Here is a 21,948-nt window from a genome sequence, read left to right as displayed (position 1 = left end):
CAAAACCACCCAATTGAAGCTTCACAATTATCAATTATGGAGCCTTCCTTGGGGAAAGGGCTGCTGAGTTCCTGTGGGAGGGAAGATTAAAATAAAACACACCAAGTAATTGGAAATGTATTTCATAGGCATGCTTAGTATGTTAGTGCTGCCTCCTGAAGCTAAATGTAGTGCTTGTACTTAACACAGCCTTTGCTGGATTCACCATGTTTAAAGCTTGTTGGCATGTTTGCAAATCAGTTTTCATACCACCAACTAGTTTCTAGTAGTACTGCTAACTTGGTTAGCAGTGCACTACTAGTATAACTTAAAATTCCTCTGCCTGGATAAAGCCCCCTACAAAATAAGAGCTACCTTAAGAAACATTTTAATATTACCATTTTTGGGGAAAAAAAAATAATGAAGTGACACCTTATGCTGGCTGTCTCAGCTAATTGAATTTATTGTTTTTTGCTACTTTCCTTTTTCCTTGTTTCTCCAGTAGTGAGAGTAGTCTAGTAATAAACTATCCAAATACAAACTCTTATTCAGATATTAAAGCAATAATAAAGTTGGCTCTTTTTTACCATTCATAGTCCTGTGCTTTGGACTAGTAAGATAATCATGTTTTGAGTTATGTCTGCTGCAAGAAGAAAGCTAGTGGAAATCTGTGTTTGCTCAAATGACAGCATTGATATATACTTCTTACACCGCATCTAGATTAGGAAGATGGATGTCGTTTAAAATATGTTCCCTAGCACACTTCTAAACATTTCTGGAGCAAGTGATCAACACATCTGAAAATGTGTTAGCTTTATCTAGCTTTACAGAATCCTGCTGAAAAACTCGTTTTTGGGGCACTTGGTTTACAAATTAAGTTGGTATGCCCAAAATGTCATCAATCGTAGTCTACATGGCAATCTGAATGTCTATTTATGTCCTTCATAATTGTATGAAAATAAGTTTATTAACACTTAAACAGGTTGTATGCTAAGCTAGACCTTAGCTCAGTTTTTCCTGGACCTTAGCTCTTAGTTTTTACACAGTTTAACTATATATTTAGGCAAAAGAGTGCAAAGACAGTGATCCATTTTGTAATTCTCCTTTCAACAAATTTTACCTTCTACTAAAACTATAATATTTAGCTCATTATTTTAAGAAGACAGGAATTGAAACAGCAATGAAACATTCTAAATCTTCCTGTAGTTACTATAGGAATTTATACATATTACATTACATGCTGATTCAAGATCAGATTTTTTTCAATCACGCAGAGGCTGGAAAGGCTTAGGCATACCTGCCAATTCTAATGCTTGGCTATTTATTGCTTTTCAGCTATTTGTTGCTTTTTTCCCGGCTTTCTCTTGCCTCAGTTCTATGAACAGCAGAATGTACCTGTTTATGTGAATGGCTTCTTATCTTTACTGCTGTTGGTTAGAAATACCCAAGGAGCACTTTTAACTCTTGCAATCCTGCCCAAAGCTGCACCTCATCCAAGTGAGGAATCTGAAGAGGCAGCAGCAGCAGCAAATACTTTTTTGTAATTTTTCCATGGGACTACTCTTGCCCTCTGGTCCATTGACTTTCAAAGAACCTTTTAAAGTACAGTTCTGAGCCTGCTTTGCAAACTAGAAAAGACATGATTTTCTGTAGATAGTGTGGGACTTTCTTCTTTACAGTATTTACAGAAATTACAGTATTTAGATATTGATGAGATCAGAAAAGCAGTATAGTTCAGGGAGTACCATTCTCTAAAATCTGTGCCTGTTAGCAGATACGACGTTCAAGTTTCAGTGACTAATTCAGTTTTGCAGTTAAAAAGAAAGAAAAAAATCAGTTTTTTCTCCTTGAGACACACCAGGGAGCAATGTTATTCCAAAAAGGGAATGGAGAGGGTCACAGGTCTTCAGCTCCTTGCTCTTCACAAGTCTGTGGAGCAACCTGAGCATGCGTTGGAAGGGAGCAGCGTATGTTCTAGTCAAAGCATAGTAATTCTTCATGCTTCCTGTAACTCAGTACTATCCCACATCATCCTTGAACATGGCTGTTTCTTAAATGCCATCTTTGTGTTTAGATTAATCGAGAAGTTAGAAAAAATTTCTTGCTGTCATTTATGTAGTAGGAGCCATTGACAGAGGAAGTTGGTAGTTACAGAAGAATGGCATAGCTTGGTTAAATTAAGGGGGAAGAGTTCTGTTATTTTAGTATGGATGTTACGTTGAAATTAACCTGAATTGATCAGTTAAAAAAGTTTTTAATTTTGTTATGCATGCTCCAGAAATAAATTTCTTGTTTAGTATTCTTGATTGGCTTTGCTGTAGTTCCTTTATGCATGGAAATTCAAAATGCGTACAACTTAATTCCCAATACTTGCTTCCAACCTCTAATTTATCACAATTGAATCATTGTTCTTGGGTTCACTGTGCAATTAGTGACTGCCAGTTTGAATAGATGCACCTTTCTCTTTCTAAAAGTAAGGCTGCTATGTTTTCTTTTCTGCAGTCTAATTGGCTTGGAGGCAAGCGTGTTGTAGGTAATCATAGAATGACAATGGAAGAGACATGCTCAATTCCTAATTTATCAGTCTTCATGTGCTTGATGAGTTCTCACATTACTTTGGTTACTCTGCTTATGTTGCTGTGACTTTATTTTTCTAGCAATGAATGCCTAGTTTGGATGGTCAGTAAGAGAAAAGCCTTTATTTTTGTGTCCTATGAGCTGGTTGATAGTATAGCAGACCCCTGAACATTCTTCTGGGGCTGCTACTTACTTGAGTGTCAAGTGCTGGCCCTCTCCTGCTTTCTTTTGTGACTTACCAAGAGAATTTTTATTATCTGCAACCCAAAGTACTTTATTTTCAGGGGCTGTTTTCCTGAAACCTTTCAGTCAGAAAATAGGATCTGGAAACGTATAATCTGTAATAAATGTCATCCATTATATTGTTTAGTTGCTTACGTGATTTTTAAACTTTTGATCTTGAGGGTGAGGAGGTCTGGTTGTGTTACCTAAAATGCTGGCTGCAGTATTTCACAATGTTCCTAAGCTATACAGGAAAGCAAGCAACTTCTAAAGCCTTTATTTCCAAATAGTACGAAGAATGTGAAAGAGCAATTGAATTACAACATGCCGCAGAGAAAGTGAAAAGAAAATTGCTTTTGTAAAGAAATCTCTACTATAATTTTGTCACTTGGCTGTTTGTACCTGCCATTTTGGCTCCATATATTAATCCTAGCAGATAACTATGTAATCACCATACTTTCTGTAATATGAGAGGAAATGAAATGAAAGCGGTTGATGGAAGAGAAATGGAAAGGCAATGTTATAAATAATGAAGTACAGAAGAGTAAGAACTAGTAGTGAAATATGAACTAGCTTGATACATTAAAGCCAATTTTAATAAAATTGGAAAAATGCAATTAAAGTGTTCATGGTATCTTAATGCCAGAAAGGCACTGGAGAAAATCTTTGAAAATAACTAGCTAATTTCAAAGCTTCAAGTCTTGGCTGTTTATTTCTTTCAAATATTGGAGAATTCATTAGTTTATAATTGTAGATTTAGGGGAGGTAATACAGTAATATGTGCCTTTTTTGTAATAACATTTGCATATTTCATTGGTTTGGGGATTCTTTGTAAGGGGAAAAGATGGACTGGTTATTGTTTATAATATAAAACTGCTTGAATGTGTGGCAATAAGCAGTATTTTCAGAGTAGCAGGCTGAAATGTATGCTTTTACTTTTTAGCTCAGCAATTAAAATCACATCTGACATCATAAGATAAAAGAACAATGTCAGGTTTAATGAGAATTTAGTATTTCATCTAGAAATAATACTGAGTTTCTGTAAGAGCTGAGTTTTGAAGTCAAGTAACAACACTTGAAACAGTTGATCTCTTGGTAAAAATAATTGAATATAAATCTTTCTTCCTTTGACAGATGCATGATAGCATCTAGTCCTATACTACTTGATACACATGTTTAAATGCCTATGAAGGAAGATATATATTTCAGCCTGTGTATTTTTTAATGAACTGTTCCCTCTGCCTGAGTAATTTATTATGTACTAAATATGTAAGCCTTTATTCCATGTAAATCTATGAGTTTATTTTATAAACCTTTATTTTAAAGGTATTTATTACTAGGTATGACTAAAGTTCAGCAGCCTTTGGTATTTAAAATACAACTTTCTAAATAATTCTAAGACACTTAATTTCTTAAAAACACTTTGAAATTAAAGCTGTAGTTGTTACAACCATGACTTTTTAAATTATAGTGTTGCGGCCTTTGCCTTCAGCCTTAGACTGTTCTTGGATACATATCCTTTTTCTGACCTCATATGTAGATGCCACTCAGAAGAATGAGTTTGGGATCCTTTTCTGGTAAAGAATCTGTAATTCTTGTTCCTTTTTGGCAGAGAAGGCATGATCAACAACTTCACTCATTTGAAATTGGAAGTTTTTTATGGCCCTAATTCCTAGGGGACACTCTTATCCCCTGTTTTGTACCAGGCCCTGAAAAAGTTTTCTTTTGATACTGAAGTCTGTTGGCTATATTGTAACCTGGTTCTATATTCCTTGCAGAATTGCCGTGCTCTAAACCAGTTGATTAGCGTCTGTTTGTTTATTACTTCCCTTGGTAGTTTAGAGAACATGCTTCTGGGTTCAGGCATCATGTTGGATGCTCTTTGGGGATGTGGGTCATTTCAACTTTGCTGGTTACGCCCATGCAGTCTTTCAGGCTTATTGTTCCATCCTGGTTTGAGCAAGCATATCCAGCATATGGAGAAAGTGAAGAAAGACAGACTAGAAAAAAGTGACTTCCACACAAGTTATTCTTGAAGCACTTGACTATCTCAGTTGAAAGAAAAACCCTGAAATGCCTTTCATCCTGAAGAATCTGCTAATCTGACATCTGAGTGTTTGGCAGAGAAGCAAACTCACATGCAAAGGACTCAGCCCTTTGCAGCCTCTCTCCTTTTCAGCCAGTACAGAGTAAGCACCAGCTACTGAGTAGACATTCATCTCAAGCTTTGGATAGAGTATGTTGGAACTCTCCCTCTAGCTACACTTTTCCCTTATTATGATTAAGCAGTAGAAATACACAGGAATAGGGAACTACTTCAGAGACTCTCTAAGAAAATGCAGACTTGATGGTGGCTTTGTGATGATCCTCTGATGGGATTTGACGCATCTTTCCTTGGTACCAACTTATAGTAGATTCTCCATTTGTGGGCATAACACGGTTAACATCTCTGTCAATTCTAGGTACAGAATGGTGTTTGTAATTTGGGGTGGATACATTGTTACAGCTGAGCATTCACAGCTCCCACCTTTCTGTAATTTCTTATTTGTATAGAAGGTGCATAGCTTGTCCTTTAATTGCCTTGTTTTCAGTTCTGCACACCCATTTTTGTTTCTTGATGTGCAATGGCTCACCTTTATATGACTTTCTGTGGGCATGCGTGCATCTTTTAAGTGATTGCTGATAACTGTAAATACCAAATACCACTTCCTGCAACTAGCAAGTAGAGCTTCCCTTTTCCTCTGGAAGATGAATATTGAAAGTTAAAACTCTGAAATTGTTCTTCTGGGGATGCACTGCACAGTATCCTCCTTGCAGCAGGGCACACACAAATGTATCAAAGTTACGCTGAGCTAAATTCATCAGATAGGAGGCTTGAAGGAAAATCCCAGGCAGGTCATACAGAACCATACCTAGGGTTGAATGCACCCGGACAAAGCTTGCAGAGCATTGCCACTGCACAGCAGGACAGGGTCTGCCATCCTCTTCTTCTGCCTTCTCTTTCCATTAAGCTGTGAAGCCACAGCAGAAGCAGCACCTCTCAGCATTATTTGAAAGCACATTGCGGGCTCCGCTGAATTTGCATCAGACGGTATCTTGAAGGAAGTCTGTCCTAACTCTTCTGTCTGAACTGACGGTTTACATTGGGCATTAGCGGTGGGGTTTGGTAGCAGGGGCTGCAGGGCTGGCCTGTGTGGGAGGAGGTCGTGAACTGCCCTGTGCTGCTACAGCTGGTTCTAGCTTGCTCTGGAATGGGTGAAAGCAGCTCACTGTGGGCCAGAACTTCAGAGGAGCATGTGGTGCCTCTGTTCACACATACTGAAGAAAGGGGGCGGCCACAAGGACACATGGGAGGAAACCTGAGGACGCACATGAGGACACACAGAAGGTGGTGGGAGGAGACGAGGAAGAGATGTGCGTTTGGAGAGAGGGAGCAGAGGAGCAGCAAGAAGCAAAGAGCAGGGAGTGAAAAGAGTAAGGTGCAAGGAGAGGCAGCAAGAAACCTCTAGGCCCTGACTCCAGCCTCCTGCGATGGCCGCTGTCTCACTGAGGGGAGTGGAAGGGACTGAGTGAGAACAGGTGGAGCTGGGGTAGGAGTAGGGGAGGAGAAGCGCCAGACTGAAATGGGGCCTGGGAAGGGAAGGTGCTCCCCTAAGTGCTCGTTTAACTCTTGGTCTTTTTTCCTCAATACCTCAATCTGCAATTAAAAGTTTACGTTAATTGGCAAGAAACTAAGTGAATTTCCTCAGTCGAGACTGCCTTGTCCGAGCGGCTCTAATTCCAGAAGGCATTGCAGCACTGCCGTTACCTGAGCAGAAAGAGCTGATGGAAAGCATAACAGTGAAGAGAAATGTGGAATTCAGTAACTTGTCCCTTGTGCGTGGTCAGTGGTCTCATCCATGAGAGTGGATCGTTTGTTCCGTTTCACATAATGGAGAGAAATGCGCAGCTTTAGGGGTGCGCTTTTTCCATTTATACAGCTTTTTTTTTTTAATCAAGCGGGAACTCAGAAGTGCTGTTGAACTTGCTTTACTTCATCCTTCTTGTGAAAATTGAGTTTTCATACTTAATCACTAAAACAGGACAGAAAAATATCTGAAGCATGTACCACCTGTTTTTCCTTTCATCTTGATTCATTCATTAGCTTCCTCATATTAAAAGCCCTCCAAGATACAATTAACCCTTTTTTAATACTGTGATGCTTGAAATGATCATTAAAACTCATTAAAGCAGAGAAACTTACTTTCAAAAGCAGTTTAATATGAAAATTATCCTGATTTCTTTTCTTGTGGGTAGGGTAGAATACTTAGACTATGGCCATCACGGTTTCTGTCTTAACTGACTATTCAAGTAATTAATGATAATTGGTTGCTTTGCATTGCAGAACTGTGCTCCGTGCTAGAAGATACTTTGATGAAATAATTTTCTATAATGGAATGTTGTCTTCTGAGTATGGACTATATAATAATGATATTGTCAGCGAGTCCTTTTTGTCCAGTAAGAAGAAAACATAATTGAAGATAAAAATACATTACAAAAAGTCTTGCTTTTTTCTTCCCCTTTACATTCTTCTGTGTTGTGAATTGTGATGTTGCCACAAGAAAGCAAACCTCTACTTACGTTTGCTGATTTACCAAATTGTTTTTGGTTTTAACATCCTTTAAAATGCACAAACATGCAGCCAATTTTATTTTGGTACTAACTTCAGTGCTCCTACATCGACGTACATGAAGGTTGAATTTCATCTCACTTTAAAAAAAGTCATTTTCTTGTATTCTGTTAATTGCCAAGTCTGTTCCCTGCATTACGTAAACAATCTTAGAATTGAGAAATTGATTAGAATAGACAAAATTCAGAATAACCTTCTAAACTTGTAGGCAGTGTTGTTTTCATCCTGCAAGTTTTTTCAGGATGAAAATGACTAATTGCAAAGAGAAGTACCATGAAGTAAAATGGTGACTTTAAAGCAATAAGCTGCCTTGGGTTTACTGAAACTGCAATAAAACTATCATGAAGCGCTCTCGAAGTGTTGATTTATTGGTACTACTAATATTAGAATTAATAAAATGTAGGATTTACTGGTATGGTTATAGCATTTGTTATCCATTTTATTAGACAACTCAACAGGTATTGTATTGTATAATCATAAGATATTTTATAATCTAGCTTTTACTGAAGCAGAATATTCATAGGGAAAATAGTTTTGATATTTAGCCTTCTCTCACAGAAGTGGGGATACTGCATCTTTATATGGGTCATTTGTTGCTAAACTTCTAATTTTATCTTAAAACTATGACAAAAAGAGCACCATGAAAAGGTTGTGGTTTTGATTATTGTGAACTATATTTGGTAACTGAAATTGTAATTCAGACTAATTCTATTTTCTAAAATATTTGGAAACAATTGTCTTTCTCTTTAAAAAAATATTTTTAAAATATGAGCAGGATTGTTTATGTTCTGAAAATATTGGTTGTTATATACTTAGAAAAAATTGGATAACTAGTGGAATAGGATTTCAGAAGTGCTCAGCATCAACCTAATTCTGTCCAAAAGAGACTGAAAAATACAAGGGCTTAGACCAGTCCTTAGAAATCTCCATGTAGCACATGATGATACTCTTATCTGCCCTCTCAGTGAAGTTAAGGTAAAATTCTACTTAAAATTACAAACTGAGTGAGGTATATGATAATAGCCTATCTATAGGCAGATGTGGAAGCTGTAATCTGCTAGGATTCTTCTTACTTGATGGAAAGCAAGATATGATAGAGACAAAAATTCGGAAGAAAAATTATTTAAAGGGAAAATGTATTTGGATACATGCCTGCACAGAGGTAGGGCAGCATTAGGAATGGGAAAGTATAACATGAATTGCCATTGAGAGCATTGTAGACATTTCAAGAAATAATACAAGTCATAAAAATGTATTACTGATTTGTGCCTTGTTAATAAAATGCCCTAATTCTAATCAGCTGTGCAATTATTTCAAACAGACTTTTACAGCTTAGCAGATATGACTTCAGAATGCAAAGCTTTCTCAGCCATGATGATTAGCTGTAGCTACTTATCAGTAACATTGAAAAAAATACTGTGATTCTTTATAAGGTTGTCCTTATCCTTCTCTTTAAGGTATGGGATGCTGTAGATACAGGCTGGTGTTTAAAAACATACTCCTGTCATTCCTGTGCTGTTCGAGCTGCCCGGTGGTCATCTTGTGGAAGAAGGATCCTCAGTGGGGGCTTTGATTCCATGCTGCATTTAACAGATGTAGAAACAGGTAAAAGTCACGTAAGGGTGCATTATAGCCCTATCTTTATTGAGTACAGATAACTTTGGATCTTCTTAGCCTTATTCATTCGTCTAAAAAAATAGATAAAATCTATAGATCAAAGCTAGAATTGTTGAAACGTGTCCCACAAAAAAAAATAATCTCTCAGCAATTAAGGGTAGTTGGAGATATTTAAACACTGAAACGTCATGATCTTAACGTCTATCTTTAACGTCATGATCACATGTAATTTCAGTTGTCAGATACTGCACAGATGAATAGAATGAAACGTGTGGTTTTTTAATGCTCTGTCATGAACATTTGTTAAAGTGTTTGAAGAGCCTCTTAAGGCTGACTTCAGTAACATTTATACATATGGTTAATTTAAACATAGGCTTGTACCTCATTCTCAACTGGGCTGGTTTTAAGTTTGTGCTTAAAGTTAATTAGGTGATTTTTTTTTTTTTCCTTCCCCTGAATTGGACCGTAATTAGGAGTATAGAAACTTAAATTCTGGCAGGAAACCTTGAGACTGAATGTCACAGAAGCACTAGGCTGACAGCGATATGTTTCAAAAGTCGATTTTCTTTAATGATATCAAAATGCAACAGTCAAATTGAACAGGAATGTTATGTGGTATTGAGATATAAATACCAGATTGAACAGGAATATTAGGTTGTAAACACTGCGACAAACACAGTTTACATACAGGTTCAGGATGTCAGCTGGGAACTATCGCTACTGAACCGTAACCAAGTCTAAGCTTAGAATGACGACTCCAAATGCGCATATCACTCACCGATAAGGCGAGGCACTCCATCCCAGGAAGTTTCCTTAGATGGCGTCCCCACCTAAGGGGAGAGTCTCTGCCTGCAGGCCTGCTGCTCTGAGGAAGACTGGCTCAAAGGGGTCGTGGTCATATCTGGTCGGGGGTCTAAAAACTTCTCTTAGGTTGGATTGAGTTGGATTCTCTTAAGTTCCGTTGGATGGGGCGTTTCTGGTGGGCTCAGGTAGCTGGGGTATGTGACTTGGAGCACTCTGTGTACGTGACTCCAGTCACCACAGGTGGCTCAACCCCCAAACTGTGGCTTCTAGTTTTAACTCTTCTCTCAGCAGTCAAGAAGTTTTGGTCTTTATCGGGGTGGGTGCACCTGCCACACTGAACCTGGATTGCTTTGATGCAGCTGTGAATTTGATCTGGGATTTGATTGTTGTGACCTTAACAACTAATTTCCTGGATGCTGTCTCTCGTCATGTCTCCTTCACAAATTAAAGCACTATTATCAGCTATATTTCTTCTCTCCTTTATGTATGTTATCAGCATTCATACAGCATCATTCATTGGAGCTGTACATAACAGGACACCTCTGTGTATGTGTAAATGAAAGATTAGGCCTAAAATAGTACCTGAAGAGATGCAATTTTATTTTTTCCACTTAATTTATTTTAAATGTTTAACTCCTGAAAAGGTGCAGTATTTTTTTTGTAAGACTACAAAAGAAATCCCTACAAAAATTAGAAGCAGTTCTTGTCTAGGAGGGTTTTCTCTTATGTAAAAGTAAGAAGCCCATTATATGTGAATATCTGAAGAGCAGAAGTCCTATTCAGATGAACTGGGAAAGTGGCCAAGGAAATTTGTGAATATTGTTCACATGAAAAGAAGATTCTTTTCCATGCTCTAATAATTTATTTTTCTCAACATTTGTCATACCAAAACTATTTAAATTCAATGATGGCAGGAAAGGAGCTGTTGTAGTTTGGGAATGTAAAACATGTGACACAATTACGGAATATTGATGTTTTGAGAATATTCAGGTTTTGTAATGGGGAAAAGATCTTAATATGTCTGATGTAGTAGTAGTACATGAGGTTAATAAACTAAGCCATTAATTTGCCAGACTTGTCTTTTTTTTATTTTCAGTCTCATTGCAGCAACCTCATTTCTAGTCTCGTATATAACTGAATTTACTAATCCAAGTGGATTTAATTTTGACTGTTGTGCTTACAAATTCTAAACAGAATGGCTACCTTCTTAATGGGGTTTAAAGCAGTAGAATAGATTTTATGTGTCTGAGTCATTTGAAGGGACTACTGTGGGGAAAATCTCATCTTGTAAAATCATAGAACAAATTCCAAAGACACATGATTTTAATCATGTACTTTAATTTCTAATGTCTCTTTGACTTAACTGTCCAGTAATGGGATAGTAGTCTGGATTAAGTTGATTGTATTGGTACCTTTGAAAGAAGGTATTTCTAGTGTTTTAGGCAATGACAACAGTAATGAATTATATTTACCAAGTTTCAAAACAGATAAGCGTATAAATGGTTCTTTCCTTACTGACTTGTAAGTTATGTAGTATTTCTAACTACTTTAATAAACTGTATGTGTAAAGGCAAAATGAATGCTTATAGTCCTTGAAAATACCAGATATTCATTATTGCCTTATTTCAAGGACATGGGATTCCTTGTAGCTCCTGTGAACTGCAGCTGTAATGTTGATGTCTGGACCTGACTTTCAGTGATGCACACCTCATTTGGAAAAGTATGATATGAGTGATGGGAATTTTATTCTGATTTCCTACATGTGCAGGCCAGTTTCTGATTTCCTTCCCTGTTGCAAAGCTACTCTTTTTTTTCATACATTTCAGTCAATTCTTTTCAGAGAAACAGGGCAAGCAGTTTGCCTCTGGAATCCAAATCAATTTGATATAAAAAGCCTCATTTCCATTTGAAAAACTCTAAGGCAGCTATAAGATTTTGATTTACATTAGTTCACTGAATCATTCATTCCTCCTCACTCTTCATCAGTGCTGAGATGATTTCTTCTTTGATTAACTTCAGATAGATGTTAGAACTGTTCCTTCACAGATGACTTCTAGATACTTTTTTGGACTGAGGTCTTAATTGTTTTCCATTGCTAGACTGAACTAACTACCACTGTGTTTAAATGCAGTAAATGCATGCCAGTGGGATTTTATAAATAATAATGCTGTCTTTAAAGCTTTATGCTCTTGTCTCTTCTGTATGTTGTTCTGGTTCAGCATTTTTCTAGTCATGTTTGCTAATGTCTAATCTTTCTTGTCTTTGTTTTCAGTATAGATTTTATATATTAAATCTGTGTTATAAAACTTCTACATGTCTTTCACCAAAAGAAACCTAAGAGTCTGAAGAGAATTACTTCTAAAAGTTTAGGAAAGGTTGCAAATACAGCTTTGTACATGGCGTAGCATTGAGCTGCTCAGTTGGGGTTTTTTTGGTCATTTTGTGTTGTTTTTCTGTTAGGAACATAGTTTCTGCCCTGTTAAATCAAAATTGTAGTCTAGCTAATTGTTTGTTCTGGGTCTGATGACAGCTAGTTACAAGATTCTTCAAAGGAATGTGCCAGCATTGTTGTGACAAACAGTGCTAGGATAAATTCTCCAGGAAACTTTGTTTCTAAGCTTGGACTTAAGTTTGCATATCCCTTGTCCTAAGATATTGCATTTTCTGGAGTTATTTCCTTTTTTTTAATCTTTGTGATATAAATAACATCAGAATAGAAGCAAGCACTGGAATCTCGTTAATCACAAAGCAGAATTTTTGTTGTTGGCATAGAAATCCTGATGCAAGGGTAGAAGACACATCCATGAAATCTTATCCTGCAGTTTTACACCATCAAACCTCTTCACCTTTTCAAATGTATTTAATGGAAGTTCTTATATATAAGAAGATCTAAAATGCTGCAAGCAGGAAAAATGGACTGATAGGAACCTCATGAAGTTCAGCAAGGACAAATGCAAAGTCCTGCATCTAGAATGGAGTAATTCTGTGCAACAGAACAGGCTGGTGCTAAACTGGCTAGAAAGCAGCTTTGCAGAAAAATACCTGGGGGTTCTGGTGCTGAGTATGAATCAGCAGTGTTCTCTTGCAGCAAAGAAGGTCAACTTCATCCTGGGGCAGATTAGCAAGTGTTTACCTAGTACATAGAGAAGATGATGCCAGGCTCTTCTCGGAGATGTGCAGTGAAAGGATGAGCGGCAAAGGACAAATGTAGGAACACAGGAAACTTTTTGGCTCAACTCAGGGGTCATCAAACACTAAACCAGAATGTCCAGATAGGCTGTAGAGTCTCTATACTTAGAGATACTCAGAACTTCAGTGGACAGACCCCAAAGTAACCTGCTGCAGGTGGACCTACTTTGAGCCGGGCTTTGGACTAGCTGAGCCCTGGAGGTCCAACCTGCATGCTTTGTTGATGCTATGATGAAAAACAGGGAAGGAGAAGAATTCAAATCATTGAGGTACAAGGAGTTCACTTGTCCTGGTTTGGTGAAAATAAATGCTGTTGTCCAAGTCTTCTTTTTCTAAATTCTTTTTTATAGATCATCATTTATTATCTTAAATGGTCATCCATTGTCCTAACACCAGGATGTCAAGCTAAGACTCTCCACAAATATGGTTTTCTTGAAAACTGTTGTATGTATTCAGAGTATGGGTCTGATCCAAAATATGCATAAAATGTTTAAGGAACTCAAGGTTATTCATGCATCATTTGCGTGAGTGGTTCTGTGGCTACAGTTTGCGTGAGGCAAATTCAGTACTGCAATATGGGGTTTCATAAATATTAGTAGACCAAAACCTGTAGCTGAGCTGCCTGTAAAGATTACTGGTTAATTTTTTTTAATTCTCCTATTTTATTTACATTATTTCTTTATAAAAATAAAGATTTTTGAAAGGTTTCACAAATGTGATAATAATGCAGCAGTCTGAACCAGTGACACTCCCTGGCTTTGTTCATCTCTGCTAACACCACACTCGCGGTCATTTTCTACTAGTGATAGTTCAGACACTTTGTTATTTACAGAGTAGTAAGTAGTGCTATATTCAGAGAGCACTGAAAAAAAATTGCTTTTAAAACAATTCTGGGTCAAGTACATTTGGCATTTAACTTCTGTTATGTCCAGATGTAATGGAGATGCTCTACCAACTTTAGAAGGGTAATTGTGTTTTTAAAATTTATTTATAACTATTTTATTTTTGGAATATATGTTTTATTCATCAGTAGATTTTTCATTAGTCACAAATGAATTGGTACAATAGCATAGGCAGAACATTGGCTGGGTTGATACTATTTGCATATTGTAGATACTTTTCATTTCTTTAATATTATGACAGAGAGAATGTTCCAAGAAATTTTGGCACAATTCCTATGTTGCCAAATGCTGCAGTTGTATTTTAGTTCATGGACTGAGCTTGATTTCAAATATAACTTCCTCAGAGTTATAGTGGGTAATTTAAATTCCCCATTATTTTGAAAGTTTTCACATTACCGTGGCCAGGATACTGAAATTAAGCTGTTGGTTTTGAAGGAAGGTTCAGATTATAGATAATGTGGTCACTTAAATCTGGTTTGTGGGGTTTTTTTAACTTGTTTTATTTTACATTATTTTGAGAGTTTCTTAATGGAACATTTTGTACCTCCAAGAAGATAGTCCAAATTTGCTTTTCTGTATTTTCTTTTATATTCTAATTTGGTAGTCCTATAGATATAACATTATTATTGTTAATGCAATTGTCTTTGTTCACATAGGAGTTTTAGTGCTCATACGTAAATGTCACCTCAGGAGAGCTGTGACTTTCTTCTCCTATTCCTCCCTTTCTCTCCCAGTACTATGTAGATAGTATGTTGTTTTAACATGCATGAAGGTTTTATATGACACCTCAGAAAAAAGCTCAGTTGATTGATTTTTCTTTTTTTTTTCTTTTATTTTTTTCTTTTGAATGCCTACAGACATCTATGATGTGAGGTCAAAAGTTTCCCCCCAAATTCAGCAGTTTTAAGTTGTACGTTGAACACAGTTTAGTGGTCACTCTCCAGCTAGGAGGTAACAGCACTTTACTTTTATACTCAGTAATGTAATGTCTTTGCAATAAGAAGAAAGAAGAATGTTGATTTGGGGGACACTTTCAAAGGTAAAAGATAATATTATTTAATATTTCAAGCACCTTTGCATGCCAGAAACTTGTGACTGTAGGGGAAAAAATCAGGAGAAACATATAGTCAGTATAACTAGCTCTTGGAAAAATAATAAGGCCATCTGTAAGCACGCCAAGATACAATGGATTTGTTAAGAACAAATTATGTCTGATCAATCTATCGTTCTGCTCACAATTATGCATGAGAGAGATTGTGACTGTAATGAGATTTTTTTTAATATATTGTCTCATGTCTTTTTGTAAACACAGTAGGGAAATCCGTTCTGTATAGCAAGATTACTCTCATGTCCTTGTAAGTCTTGGGTTTCACTTTTCTTTACAGATTAGTGTAAGGAGGTGAATGTTTTTGGATTATGCAGGTAGGGGTGTGAACCTGAGGACCCCTAAACACAGTTACAGAAGCATCCTGTGCTCAATAACTGTGCTGATGTTCTGTGAAAAATTCACAATGTTAAATAGCCTTTAAAATATCTGATTTCATAGTTGAGCAGTTTCACAGTAGGCTGCAGCATAAGGGAGCAGAAACATATGTTCAAGATCTTTTTAAAGTTTTTTTTCATACTGTGTATGTTACTGGTGAGCCTTTAATGAATGAAGAATTGAATTAAAGCACTTTAAGAAAATAAAACATACTGCAAAGATATAGTAGATATTGTTACCAAAATTGTGAAAATTAAAGATTCAGAGAAACATTTGCTTTCTGCTTTGGAATAACAACCTCTCATACGGGAAAATGATATGTGGTATGGATTTTCCCTCAATTAGCCAAATAGATTTTCAGAAGATGTAATTTTCTACAGTCTATAAGTTGCTTGAATCTTTGTTATGCTGCCTTTAGGGACTAAAATGCAATAAATATATACACAATACAGGTTTATACAAGCTTGCTGAATTACACCTGTTGTGTTCTATTATGGATAAGGGAGTCTTCTGCTCAAAGGACATCTTTTGCAATATATAAAATAAGGCCCTAAAAAGTTGAATGTTTAATGTTAATAAACTGAATATTGTAGTGAAAAACATGCATAACTGCAAATACCAACTTCCACAAAAGGTGGAGCAAGGTTTCCAGCAGACACTGAAGCTGGATTTCCCAAGCTATGGGGCTAGGTTCCATCGTAGCATGGTTACAGCCTGCAAAGCAGCAAATTCTGCTTGTAGTAGTAAAAAACACTAAATAAAGTTTGTACAGAAAAGGGCTAAGAGTTGAAGTCATTGTTTTAAAATACTGAATTGCATGAGCTATTCTGCCACATATCTTCCGCAGTGATCTGTTCCATCTCTCAGATGGATATTTTCCCTAAATTTCTGAGGTTCTGAAAGATTTACAGTGATAGAGGTTTCATAACTGTTTAGAGAATGTGCCTCAGCAAAGGGTTTAAGGGATGTATTAATATAAATGTTAGGAAAGTTAATTTTGCTGGGGTCGGGCATATTTGTATGACAAGCAGTCCAACTTAGATTCTGTGTATTGTGCATAAATTTCAGTTCTAGCAATAGGAGAGTTTCCTTTCTGTAATGTTGTAGTCCTCCCCTTTTGAGTATGTTATCTGCTACTGCTGCTTTGGTCTTCTGTGCTCCAACTTTTTTCTCATGTTATGTGACACGGCAGTAGAATGAAATTCATGTATACGTCTAATTATGCCAAACTCTTCAGAATGCTGTTTACTGAGTTTCCAAAAAGAGATGTTTGATTGAATTTCGCTTTGTGGGGGTGAGAGAATGAGAAAGAGTTGTATTTCAAAGTATTAATTGGAGAGACTGAGCTTTTAAGATTAATGTATTGTGACTGCTCCTCAGACCAGTCAAAAAGCTAGTATGGTTAATATCTACATCAAACAGTAAGGTAACAGTTTAAAATAGGAAAAAGAAAGATGTTAAAGAGTACAGAGGTGAATAAGATGCTCAGGTTGTTTGCATTTATTTATTATGCCGTAATGTAGAATTCATAGCACTGAGATCATTACAGTGTAATGTCTGTCACTGAAAGCTTTTGAATAAATAACAGCCTCTAGAAGACAAGAAAAGGGCAAAACCAGTGCCCACTTCTCTTTAAAACAGGGGGAGATGGAGTACGGAAATAGAGAATTCTAATTTCTGGAGAAAATATTGAGCAAATGGTTGAATTATTTGGAAGTAGTTGGGGATGAGATTGAAAGATGGACTAATTAATAACAAATCATGTTAAATCAATCTTTCTGTGGAAAAGGTAACAGATCTTGTAGTTAGTAGATGAAATGCATCTTGAATTTAGTGCACATCTTTTTTGGTTGTGTTTTACCTGACTTTCTCATGTCTTAGGCTAAAGAGCACAATGGCAAGAAAAAATGTAGGCATTATAGAAGAAGCAGTTTTCAGAAGTCTTGTGGTGGTATGTCGTGGTTTAACCCCAGCCAGCAACTAAGTGGGATGGGGGAGAAAATCAGGAAAAGAAGTAAAACTCCTGGGTTGAGATAAGAACAGTTTAATAGAACAGAAAAGAAGAAACTAATAATGATAATGATAACACTAATAAAATGACAGCAGTAGTAATAAAAGGATTGAAATGTACAAATGATGCACAGGGCAATTGCTCACCACCCACCGACCGACACCCAGCCAGTCCCCCAGCGGTGATTCCCCCGCCCCCCCTTCCCAGTTCCTAAACTAGATGGGACGTCCCATGGTATGGAATACACTGTTGGCCAGTTTGGGTCAGGTGCCCTGGCTGGGCATGAGAAGCTGAAAAATCCTTGACTCTAGTCTAAACACTACTGAGCAACAACTGAAAACATCAGTGTTATCAACATTCTTCACATACTGAACTCAAAACATAGCACTGTACCAGCTACTAGGAAGACAGTTAACTCTATCCCAGCTGAAACCAGGACATGGTAAAAATCTAAAAAAACTCCTACCTTTAGTAAAGCCAGTTAAACAATTAATGTTTGTCAGAAGTTTAGGTGATGAGTTCCACTTGATCAATTATGTATATGTCTAATGCCATTTGGACAACACACTTTATGAATAATGGTGACCTCTTGATGCATCCTTTATAAATCTGTTTGACAGGATTAGTACAGGTAGGCTGCACTTTTGCTAATTTCTGGCTGCAGTACCATTGAAAACTTGTTGATCATACTCCCAGAGTGTTTATTAAAATAGGTGCTAGTAGGAACCAAATTCCTTTGGGAGCAAAGTGCTTTTAAACTGACGAGTGAGCCTCCATGGGGAAATACAGTATCTTCTCAAGTGCTGTAGATGAGAGTAAGGTGCATGTGTATGTGGCTTTTCTAAAGCCCGCAAATGATGATGGTCATGGCATACATGAAAGCAGTATCTTGTTGCTCCTATAACTGATGATTTTAATACTTTTTTCCTTCCCTGTGGAGTCTTTTTTTTTTTTTTTCCTTCTGTAGCTGCTGGGATACTGAAAGCTCCCATGGTGAGAGATGGTCACTGTTGCATATGACTTGTAGAGGGAACCTCTGCTGCCCTTATGACTTTTTTCTCTTTGGGGGGAAGGAACTGATGGACCAACTTAAGTCTTTCACTCAGTAGTGACAGAGAGACCCTTTAGATCTTGCGTGGGTAATCGGTGGAGAATCTTTTTAAAAAGAACACACCCCCCCGCCCAAAAACCAGTGTTCACATAGAATAACACTCCTCCCTTACACTCCCTGCAATCTATTTTCCCTGCCCCTGCTAGCTTGAAGAGCACATGTGATGAAGTACTATCTCTCTCTCTTCTCTTCTTTAAAACGAATAAATAAATAATTTGACAAGTCTTAGCCTCTTGACTGTGTAAGTTGACTTCAGCACATGGGGAAAATGGAACTGATGACAAAATCAAAGAAATTGGCTTCAAATCATGAAATAAGCATTAAAAAAAGAAATCTATATGAATGATTTTCAGTATTGTTCACCTAACAGAAAGTATTTACATCCTTCCCTAATAATTTAGCTCGAAGTATTTTCAGTTATTTAAGAAAGCCTGTCTTAAGAGAACTCTCACTTGCTGAAAATGTAGATTAATGAATATTTTAAGAAGCTTTTGTCATAGTATTTTAAGGGTTGTGTTGGTTTTTTCACTTCTGCAGTACCTCCTTCACTGTGACTTAAAGCAGTAACTTTATTTAATGTGGATATGTAGAATATAAAGCACAGTTGAAATTGTGAAACTGAGCAAATGTATTTATCTTGGTCCATGCTGCTGTTCCAAAGATTATATTTCAGCGAATATACATTAATATAATGAATTTGTTAGGATGAAAGGAAGCAGTGGACTGTGGAAAACTACTGTAAATTAACCTAGCAGAATTCTGTTGCCTTTAAAAGTGTCAACAATCCAATTGATACTAACCACAGGATCCTACAGAGATTAGTGTACGCAATTAAATGTTGGGAACAGTGTATCCATGGGAACAGCTATTGCCTTCATATGATGGTATGCAAATTATTTCCTACTTTCAAGATGAAGTTTCACTCCTACCTTCATAGAAATATAAGTAAACAACTAGAGAGTTGTAGTATAGTTTGGGATGTGGTATTTCTGTACAGACAGTATTTGGTTCTAGTTATTTTTATACCACTGAAAGAAATACTGTGACTTCTCTGTAGGAAACATTTAACTATTAGATTTGTAGATTTAGTCCTGTGTGTCGACTGAACCGGGACCTCGGTGGAGCTCCTCTCCTTAGTGTGGGGAACAACTTGTTCTCCCCTTTCAGTAGGAAGCAGTCAGTGGTTCAGAGGCCCATGAGCAGGAGAAATTTCATGTGGATAAAAATTACTGAGTTCAGTCTCGTAGTTTCAGTAAATCAGAGTAGCCCCAGATACTTGAAACGTGTTAATATAAACATGCTCACCTTTGACAACCTTGATATTTTTGAAACTAGGTTGGAATGAATAACATATTTAATTTTCTGCTCAAATTTTAGTCTCCACTTCTCACTTTATTTTAGGGAAGCAGATATTTAGCAGCAAAAATGAATTTAGGATCAGCGCACTGAAGTTCCACCCTACAGAGTCAAATATTTTCATTTGTGGAGGGTTCAGCCCGGAAGTTAAAGCTTGGGATATAAGGACTTCTAAGGTAATGGAAATCTTTCTTCTCTTTCTCTTGTAAAATGTTTCCGAGGTTGGATGTGCTGTGCATTACTAAGCTGATAGATGTACTGGTCTTTTAATGAAGTGTTACTCTGAAGTATTTTGCGTTTGTCATTAATTGTGTTGCCATTTGTTGATATGAACCTCTGTAATGTTTTTGAAGCATGAAGAGGAACATTGTACACAAAAAATAGGATTTTTTATTTATTTATGTAAATATGAGTAACATATAGTTGAATTAAATAAAGCCAGTAGCTCGCTTCAGGATTCTGAAAAGCAGTTGTGTAGTAGGAAGCAGTACAGCTAAATTGCTCTTCAAGCTGTTACATGTGGGTTAGGGTGTGTGTGCCTGTACCTTTTGTGTAGAAGCCTGGAGTAATTTTTACATTCATGAAGGGCCACAGAAAGGCATGTACAGTCTCTGCCTTTACCTCATCATGAACCATGAAGAACAGCGTGCTCTCAGAGCTCAGGTAAGACTAGAGCTGTACTTGGCCAGTGGAAGCATAAGGCAAGCCAACATCCTCGTGCACAGAACAGCTCAAAGAGCAGCAGTGACTGTCAAGTGAATAGTTCTTTGTTTTCCTTTGAATTTCTATGTGGGTAGATCCTACTCATCATAGTTAGCCATCTGTTTGCTCCTGAGGGTGGCAGAAGGGACCTGAAAAAGGTAAGATTGCTTATCCAAACTTTGTCTCTGACCTTGATGTACTAAGAATAATGGGTGAGAGAGGTGGGGAGATGCATTAGGTGTGAGGGCTCTAACAGCAGAGCTCTGAAATAGTTATGAGAGTTGCTCTATTGAGGAAACACAGTATTCTTGTGCAATTAACAATCTAGTTCCTGTGCTGCAGTTGTTCCTTTGGATTTCTCACTGATGTTTAAGAAAATAATTTAATTGTGTAGGATCTATACCATAGGCTTCCCTCACATGAATGAGTTCTTAAAAGAAAAACATTAGTAAGTATATATTGAGACTGCCAAGTGTGAGGCTACTCTGAAAATTAATTTACTGTCAGTTTCAGAGTTACAGTGTCAGCATGAAAACCTTTGTAAAAAGTGTGATGGAATTTATTCCATCTATCATGCTTGTATGATGGTTAGTTTTCCTTGATAAGGATAAGAAGACATACTCAAAGCACAGTTCTATGAAGGAAGGTGATTCTAGTTTTAGATTGCAAAATTTGTAAATACTTATGATAAAGGATACCTATGTAACTTTTTTAAAAGTTGTGAGATTTTCCATAGTAACTCTTCCCTCCCTCCCCCTGCCTTGCAGTGGTATACAGTATTCTGGTGTTGTCAATGAGGGATTTTGGTATACTGTCTTTAGTGTAGCCAACTTACATAACAAGAAAATATGTATCACAGAAATGGGAAACCAGTACCAGTTCAAAGGGTCAGAGGTCCCCCTGTAAATTTACTGTAGAACAAACCCATTATTTTTTGGCAGGGTACTGAAGAAGAAAGACTAATAGAAGTCTTCTCTCCTGAACTGCAGGGTCAGTGGTTTCACAGCATGCAAATGGAGTAGGGAATACAATTGTTCTTTCTTGAGATTCTCATAACAGTAGACCTTAATTGTGGGGAGGAGGTGCAGTCTGTAATTGAATACTAAGCTGTCCTTTTTAACATAGAGAAGCCATTGTATGTCATGGTAGGCTGAACTTCCTTTAAAAAGTACTTCAGGAACTAAATGGACATCATCTATTTAAGGCTTAAAGACTGCTGACCACAGTGTCAAATTTGAGATATTTGATCCTAGTCAAGGAGAAGATGGCACGTGTACGTGACAAAACATTCTTTCTGAGATTTTCTAACTTGGTGCAATAAGCTTT

At 37.0% G+C, this 21,948-nt stretch overlaps 1 protein-coding gene across 1 annotated transcript in view; it reads left to right on the top strand.

The window, feature by feature from the left end:
- The window catches only part of WDR25 (WD repeat domain 25), a 70,343-nt gene that overhangs the window by 29,230 nt on the left and 19,165 nt on the right, over positions 1 to 21,948 (top strand). Inside the window, exons 3-4 of the mRNA XM_069783465.1 lie at positions 8,905 to 9,052; positions 19,966 to 20,096. Coding sequence (XP_069639566.1) covers positions 8,905 to 9,052; positions 19,966 to 20,096 — 279 coding nt within the window. The remainder of the gene's footprint in view (positions 1 to 8,904; positions 9,053 to 19,965; positions 20,097 to 21,948) is intronic.

The sequence above is a fragment of the Haliaeetus albicilla genome, chromosome 5 (assembly GCF_947461875.1).
Source record: "Haliaeetus albicilla chromosome 5, bHalAlb1.1, whole genome shotgun sequence".
Lineage (NCBI taxonomy): Eukaryota > Metazoa > Chordata > Aves > Accipitriformes > Accipitridae > Haliaeetus > Haliaeetus albicilla.
This window is presented reverse-complemented; position numbering and strand designations above follow the sequence as displayed.